Source organism: Spinacia oleracea, chromosome 1 (assembly GCF_020520425.1).
Source record: "Spinacia oleracea cultivar Varoflay chromosome 1, BTI_SOV_V1, whole genome shotgun sequence".
Classification (NCBI taxonomy): domain Eukaryota; kingdom Viridiplantae; phylum Streptophyta; class Magnoliopsida; order Caryophyllales; family Amaranthaceae; genus Spinacia; species Spinacia oleracea.
The window spans coordinates 29,711,625-29,719,415 of record NC_079487.1 but is presented as its reverse complement, the minus strand read 5'-3'; the positions used below and the strand labels follow the sequence as shown (position 1 = coordinate 29,719,415).

At 36.4% G+C, this 7,791-nt stretch overlaps 1 protein-coding gene across 2 annotated transcripts; it reads left to right on the top strand.

Annotated features, from left to right (window-relative positions):
* Positions 1-2,938: 2,938 nt before the first annotated feature.
* Positions 2,939-7,508, top strand: LOC110800184 (probable mediator of RNA polymerase II transcription subunit 26b). 2 transcript variants are annotated; one of them, XM_022005478.2, is made up of 9 exons: positions 2,939-4,584; positions 4,775-4,843; positions 4,964-5,046; positions 5,715-5,767; positions 5,903-6,018; positions 6,157-6,184; positions 6,304-6,614; positions 6,712-6,802; positions 6,980-7,508. In XM_022005478.2, the coding sequence occupies exons 1-9, from the start codon at positions 3,997-3,999 to the stop codon at positions 7,102-7,104; spliced, it is 1,464 nt and encodes a 487-aa protein (XP_021861170.2). In that variant the 5' UTR covers positions 2,939-3,996; the 3' UTR covers positions 7,105-7,508. The 2 variants fall into 2 exon arrangements, with proteins under 2 accessions (XP_021861170.2, XP_021861171.2); XM_022005479.2 differs by having other exon boundaries at positions 2,988-4,584; positions 6,715-6,802.
* Positions 7,509-7,791: the final 283 nt, after the last annotated feature.

Genomic DNA, 7,791 nt, shown 5'->3' with positions numbered 1-7,791 from the left:
AGTCGATATCTTCAAGCTTAAAATCAACAACAATTTCCATAAACTAGATTTCTTAGATCTGGCATATCCAAATTAGATGGATGTTTACCAATCATCTCTGCACTGGACTCATCAAATTCAAAAAAAACCCTGTAAAATCTTACTCCAAAACCCCTGATTTCTCCCACCAAAAACCTCGGAAAATCCCAATATTATGAAAAATATTAACAATATCTGTAGAAAAATCTCCACAGTTATCCAATTGCTTAAAAATTGAAGAGCAACATCGAATTTCCTGAGTGAATTTGCGCGATGAATTGAAAACCAGAAAAGTGAATTGGAGGAGAGAGAAAAGAACTGTGAACCGAGAACAGAGAGAGAGGATCTGAGAAGTTGATGCGGATAAAATGGGAAGCATGAGAAACAAACACGTAAACTGCTATTTTGATTAGCGGTTTTGCTAGTGTAATACCGCTATTTGAGATAGCGGTTTTGCTCTAGAAACTGAAATAATATACGAACTTCATTCCCATCTTATGTGGGCAGTACATTGGTAATTAAGTTTCATTCCAATGCAAAACGGTGAATAAGTTATAAAACAACTATACTTCGGTTAATGGTTCAAATATCATACTATATTAACCTAGAAATAAGGTCGTTAATTATCTACGTATTATTATATACAACGATACATTTTTGGCGATTGTTCTGAAATCTACACCATTTCTCTCAGAGACTACCGACTCAAAGTTAGACTTGGATTCTTAAGGTAGTTTACTTAGTGAAAGTATTTTGTAATGCTAAATTGTCCCTCTTAAGAAGATTATTCCAGAATAAATTGTCCCTCTTAGGAGTGGTTGGGTTATAACAGACCTCCAAAATGTTGGCTCCGTAGCTATTGTTGTTGATCCCGCAAAGCCTACCCAAAGGTTCAGGCCGGATTGTAGGAAGTGGGAAATACGTTTTTGTATTTTTATGAGAAGATCCAACGAATAGCTAAGGTTTGTTGACGATCCCCCACCTAGCCAAAGGCAACCTTCTTTCTTTGATATTCTAGCTTGTGGGGGGAAAAGTCCTTTGATCTAACGCGCTTTGGTCCGAAAGCTTCGCTTAAGCTCAACTTCGAACTTTAGGGAGTCATTGATACTGATACTATACTGCTATTAAAGAGGGAGATCTTGTCAAGGGATAAAAGGTTATTCAATTCATTTGAAAGTAAAGGTTAAGGTAGTTTACGAATCTTGTTCTTTTTCTTAGTAAGGTCGAGCTGCTCGCGGGCTTCGGGAGGAGTTTGCTAGAATTCCGGGAATTGAAACTGGCAAAAGAGGAGTCTTGTTCCAAAAATTGAGACTCCATAATTTGTGACACAATTTAGGTCTTTTTTATTTATTTATATGTATGTTATGTTCAGTCGATCGAGATCGTTAAGGTTTCTCATTGGATTCAAAAAAAAAAAACTCTCATTTACATCATAATCTTTTAAAAAAAAGGTCAAAAGTTAAATCTGAAGGGATCATATTTACAAAATCAACTATTTTTTTCCAATCATATTATTTAATTATTTCAAAATACAACCATTCTTTTGTAATCATATCTAGATTTGGAGAGATTATAATATACTTCGTATTTACATATATCATATATGGTATATATAAATTAGATACATTTTTCAATTTCGTCAAATATAGTAGTTTTTTAATATTATTTTTACCTTATCAAACCGTAATCATCAAGTCTCAACCCTTTGAAGATTGCCTAGTCAATAGTAAGATTAGTCACACTTCTATCATTTATTTTATCAATTTAGATTAATTCCCACATACGGTCAATACTCCATATAATATTGTTAAAGCCAACTATGCGTAATTAAAGTATAATTTTACGGTTCGTACTATACTACAACTATTATATTAGTACTCCGTAAATTATTACGTGTTTATATAATAAAAAAATAAATAACATTATGGTAATTGTAACACTCAGTATTTTAAAGAAAAACGTAAGAATTCCCTCACGCGGTCCCGCCACCATAAATAAAATACTTGCAACAAATGGAATTTGCCTAGAGCTGTCAAAACAGGTCATCGGGTCGGGTTTGGGTCGGGTCATCTCGGGTTTCGGGTCATGATCAGGTCGGGTCGTGTCGGGTCAATATTTCATTCGGGTTGAGTTCGGGTTCGGTCGGGTCGATTTCAGGTCGGGTCATATCGGGTTTTTTCCTATCCCGGGTTCAGGTCGGGTTCGAGTCGGGTCACATTTCGGTCAGGTTTGATTTCGGGTTCGGGTCTTATCGGGTCGGGTTTAAGTCGGTTTGTAGCAGATAATTTCGGGTTCGGGTCTTATCGAGTCGGGTTTAAGTCGGTTTGCAACACAGTTATTTTCGGGTTCGGGTCTTAGTTTGGATCGGATAATAATCAGATCAAATAGAATTCAGATTGGGTCACTCTCAGGGACGGGTCAAACTCGGGTCTGATAATTAACCTATACATTTTAAGGATTTATATTCTAAAAAATTTTGTTTAACTTATTTTAGAGTTAAATTTTTCAATATTTAGCAATAAATATTTAAAATAGATATATCAATGAAGTTAATATTTGGTCATGTCATTGATAACTCGGGTAAATCGAGTAGCGGGTTCTCACAGGTCGGGTCAATAGCAGGTTTCATCGAGTTACAATCGGTTTCGGGTTGACATCGGGTCGGGTATCAAATCGGGTTCGGGTCATTGTTCGGTCGGGTCAGTTCGGTTATCGGTCATTTTCGGGTCGGGTGTCGGGTTCGGGTTCGGGTGTTACAACATCGGGTTAAAATCGGTTATCGGTTTTTTCGGGTCGGGTACAGGTCGGGTTTCGGGTTACCTGTTTTACCGTAATTTCGGATCATGGTCGGTTACGGGTTCGGTCGGTTCAGGTCGGGTTTTCGGGTCGGGTCAGTTTTTGACAGCTCTAAATTTGCCTAAAATTATCTGTGTGTTGTCTTTAACTTTTTAAACAAGACCATTCTCCCTCCTTGCCCGAGTGTGTGTTTTTCCTTTCCATGTTATTTCTGATATCTTCCCTTATCTTTCTCTCTAGATTTTCTCTCTTTCTTTATTTTCTCATAAATACAAATAATAATAAATAAATCCGATTTGCAATATTATTTTTAATTCCTTGTTTTTAATTATTTATTTCCAAATAAACAAATTTGGGAGAGAGAAAAAGAGAAGAAGAGGATCAAGTCAAAAGAGAGGGGCCAAAATCCATTTAATTCTCTCAATTCCCAATTTTAATTATTAAATATTTATTTATCCCCTCTCTTTTTCTTATTTTTCTATCTCTTCCTCTCACTTTCCTCTTCTTTTGTCAAATTATTATTCCTACCAAAACTAAAATTCCAGTCAAAAATTTCCCAGAAGAACAAATTACATACTTTGGGTTTCCCATTCTTCTCTGAAACTCCTAAAATTAGTCGAAAGTAGAACTCCAATTTAATAATTAATATTTTAATTTAGCTTATTAATAAGAATAATAAGGTCTTTGTAATTAATTACTACTTTTAATTAATCTTCTTCTGGATTGAGTTGGGTTGTTGCTTCATTGCTTGCATTTGTTGTTCAACTGCTCCGCCTTTTTTTTATTTTTTTTTTATTTTTTTTTATAATTTTAATTGCCATCTCTTCAAACTCACTTCAATCTTCATCTTCTTACAGAAGGAGAAGATACAGAGTTTTATTTTTGGGGTTTTATTATTTATTTTTATACGAGTATATTTTATTTTAATAAAATATTCTTGCGTAAAAGGTTAATCCCAAATCAGAAAAAAAAATCCATTGAGTTTCTATTCTATTCCGATTCCCTTTTTTTTGGGGTTCTGATCGTATTCGCTTGATCGAATAATTTCTCCCCAAAAACATTTTCCCGAAATATTTTTTTCTGGAATTTTGATAATCTAGGCAATCGAATTTCGAGATTTTGACAACTGGGTATTGATTGAAACAAGTTTTGAGGATCTGGGTGATTGAAAATTCGATCAAAATGACCTCAAAACCAGGTGGTCATAACAGCAATGGTTGTAATAATAACGATGGAGGAGTTGGCCTTGAGAATTGGAGGGATTATTTCAGGAGAGCAAACTCTGATATATTCGATATAATCGAGCACGCAATAATGGTGGCTGCGTCAGATTGTCCCAAGGAGTTCCGAGTTAGGAGAGAGAAAATTGCTGAGTTACTCTTCACATGTAGATTGACTCGGTGTTTAGGGTGTGACCGCGTCGAGCTAGCTGTTTCTGAGGTTGATGATGGTGAAGGTGAGGTTAAGGTGGTGATTAAAGGGGTTAATGATCAGTTTAATGTTGTTGATGATGATGTTAATGGTGGTGGTGGGAGTAAAGGGAGTAAGGTAAATAGTACAACTAGGGAGAATAATTATGATCAGGGTGTTAATAGTGATCGTGATCATATTGGTGAGATGGAGATTGATATGATGTTGAATGAGTTGAATCATGAGAGTAATTTTACTTTTGATGATGCTGAGGCTTTGACGAATGAGATTGAAGAAGCTAAAGAGGTTGCTGAGGAGGTTTTGAGGATCAAAGAGATACTTCTTAACAGCCAAGATGAGGTAGATTTCTAGAGAAAATTTTCGGGTTTTTGATTTGGTCGAATTTGGTTGTTTAGTTGTGTTTGATAATAGTATTATGATGTTAGTTTAATGAGATTGATGCTAGGAATTAGTCAATTGTGATTTTGGTTGAAGCTTTTTTTACTAGGGTTTTCTAACTTGTGGCTGTTATTGCAACTGTTTATTGCAGTCTGATTCAGTGTTGTTCGAGTCATTAAGGAGGCTGCAATTGATGGCTTTGGATGTTGATCTGCTAAAGGTTTGACATCGAGCTCTTTGTTGTTGATGATTATCAATTTGCCTTCTAAATTTTTGGACTAGGTTTTCTTGCTCTTGCTTTGATTGAATGATGTTCTTATGGCAATTATGCTGGTTTCAGTCAACGGAGATTGGGAAGGCTGTTAACCGCATTAGAAGACATAGTTCAAAGGATATTCGCCATCTTGCTCGAGCGTTAATAGAGTACGACACTTTCACTCTGTGTGTTGTCCATTGCATGTTGGTATGCTTTGTGTTCTTGCTACTGTGAATGAATGATGATCAGTGTTGTGTTTAATCCAAGAGCTTATCAAGTTGGTTTAATAGTGTTGCCACTATGATTAATTAGTTCTGCTGCTTTTGTTTAAGAGTTTTTGAGTGTTTGTTAAAACTATCCAAAATGCATTTGTAGACATGAAACAGCAAGCAAAAGTGCTGTATGATTCTATCTGATTTCCTACTCTGAAGAGCTCTAAGAATCTATGAACCGTGATTGTTGCATGTTTTAGTTAAGACACAGTTATTAGCTGTTAAAATTTCGATAGTGCTTCCCTTTCAAATTTGAACATGTTCGAATCTACGTAACGTGATGGTTGTTTTAAGTTAACCACTGTAATTATTGTTTAAATTTCGATGTTTTCCTTCCAAATATGAAGGATGTGACTAGATGTTCGAATCTGCGAAACGTGATGGTTGTTTTAGGTTCAGTAATTAACTGTCTAAATTTCCAAATACGAAGTATGTTCTACGTACATAGAAATATGGAATTGCTGCATGCTGTGTTGTTCATATTTTACTCTTAATCATTTTAGGGCAATGTTACTTTAGCCCATATAATCTTTGCTAATAGTGTTCTCGTCTGTTATCGACAGTGGATGGAAAATTATCGTCGACGAGTGGGTGAAAGCCACCCAAGATCTTGCAGGTAGGGTATTGCTCAGTGTAGTCATTCTTTATTTAGTACATCGTGTATGATAGTGAAAGCATTCATATTTTAAATCTCTGATATCACACCTCTCGTTTTGCACACTAACTCATAACCTCCCCTTTTATTGTGTAGAAGGAGGTACCCCTGATTCTGTTAACCCTTCCACAGTTGATGAAGAAGAAGGGCTTCCTTCTCCTCCATTGGATGAAGGAGCATTTTTCTCCACTGGAACTATGGATTTTTCACAGGTATTTACTGCATGTGTCTGTCAATGCCATCGTAATACTATTTAGAATTGTTCTGAAGCTGTGTGATTGATACATGCCTTGATTATTGAGACTGACTTTCTTTTTATTCCTTCGGTGTCATTGGATGCAAACATGAAGTTTTTTGATGGCATGGACGATGATGGAAGTGAGTCAAACTTCCTCTCCTTTTGCCTAATCTTATATAGCTTTTGGTATTCGGTTCTTTTTCTGAATTCCCCACTTGTAAGAGTCGTGATGATGATGAACGGGGAAATCTTTTTTCAGATCCTCGAAACTGTGGGGAATTCAACAAGAACCTGGAAGTTCGTGAAGGTGTAAGAAAGCCCTCTTTGGCTAAGCAAGACCCTCCCAAACGGAGAGAAGAACCACCAAAACAGGTGACTCCTCTCATAAGGGATAACAGGGTGCAACAAGCTAAAAGGCAAGAGCCTCTTTCAAAGCCAAACAAGCCCTTAAACGTGCAATCTGGCCCTGGTAGACCTGTAAAGCCTAATAATGGTGAGCTGAAACTCATCAAAGATTATAGGGTTCAGCAAAAACCCATGGTCCAAAGAAGGCCACCTCCTCAACCCGAGGTATTAAGTTCTCAAATTTTATACCATACTAAGCTATCAGTTTAAAAGATTTTGGAAGTTTAGAGCCTAATCTTGCTTCTATTTGTTGTTGAATCAGAAGATGAGATCTTCAAATGACAATGCAGTCCAAGAGAAGCTAGAAGCTACAAAAAGGAAACTTCAGGAGCGATACCAACAAGCTGAGAATGGTATTTTCATATTCATCTTAATTAAGATGTGATTCTCATTTAGTTCCCGGCTGTATATTTTTGCTAACTCCATTGTGAAAATTTCCAAATTTGATATACCTTTAACTGAAGTTAGCTTCCGAAGTTCAGTTCTGAGTTCTGACTGTCATTGTGATTTGTATCCCTGTTGATAAACAGCAAAGAGGCAGAGGACCATACAGGTAATGGAGATACAAGACATCCCTAAGCAGGGGCTTGCAAAACCAAATGCATTTGGTAAATTTGGCAACAACAACCGGCAATGGGCAAATGGCAGAAGATGATCTATTTGAGATTCTTCCTGTCTCTTTAACATCAGGCGAAATTCCCCTTTTATGGTTATTTACATGCCTTCGATTTGAGAGTTAGCTGTAAATTCTTTGGCAGAAGTTTGAGCTTCATGCTAATATTCGGTGGGATGAAGCCTCAGTGGTCATCCATTCGATACTAGGGGAATAAAGCTTCCGGGAACATTCTTTCTTGATCAGTTGATTTAGCAGTCATTTGATCACCTCAGTTTTAGAGTCCTGATCTAATTTACAACTGTTTCAATGACTGTTTGTCCCAGTTCCTTTGTTCCATAGCTGGATTATACATGAAGTTTATGCACAGAAAATGTGTGCATTTTCATAACCTTACTATGACATGTACTCCATATCACATAAATAAAGGTACACATGTTACTTCACATGATATAATATGTTGTGCAAAATTAAGGATTTTGTACAATTTGGGTGTAATAGGACTTGGTTCATCATGAATCGGGATTGAATGTCTCCTTTAGTTGGTGCTGTTGCATATTCAGATGATAGACAGAGTCGGAGTGTAATTATCGGTGTTTAGGAGTATTTGCCGGAAAATTAGGTGGTTTAACGTTCTTCATAATATGGATTTGAAAGAGTTTTAGAGTGTACTTTGGTTCTAGACAAAGATACAGTTTACAGATAATGGTAACAGAGGCTGAGATGCTT

What these genes read in the sequence shown, in the direction of transcription:
- LOC110800184 (XM_022005478.2), top strand. Translation starts at nt 3,997, where the DNA reads ATGACCTCAAAACCAGGTGGTCATAACAGCAATGGTTGTAATAATAAC. An exon ending in GAACTATGGATTTTTCACAG is followed by an intron (nt 6,019 to 6,156) that starts GTATTTACTGCA and finishes GCAAACATGAAG; the next exon opens with TTTTTTGATGGCATGGACGA. An exon ending in TGGCATGGACGATGATGGAA is followed by an intron (nt 6,185 to 6,303) that starts GTGAGTCAAACT and finishes ATCTTTTTTCAG; the next exon opens with ATCCTCGAAACTGTGGGGAA.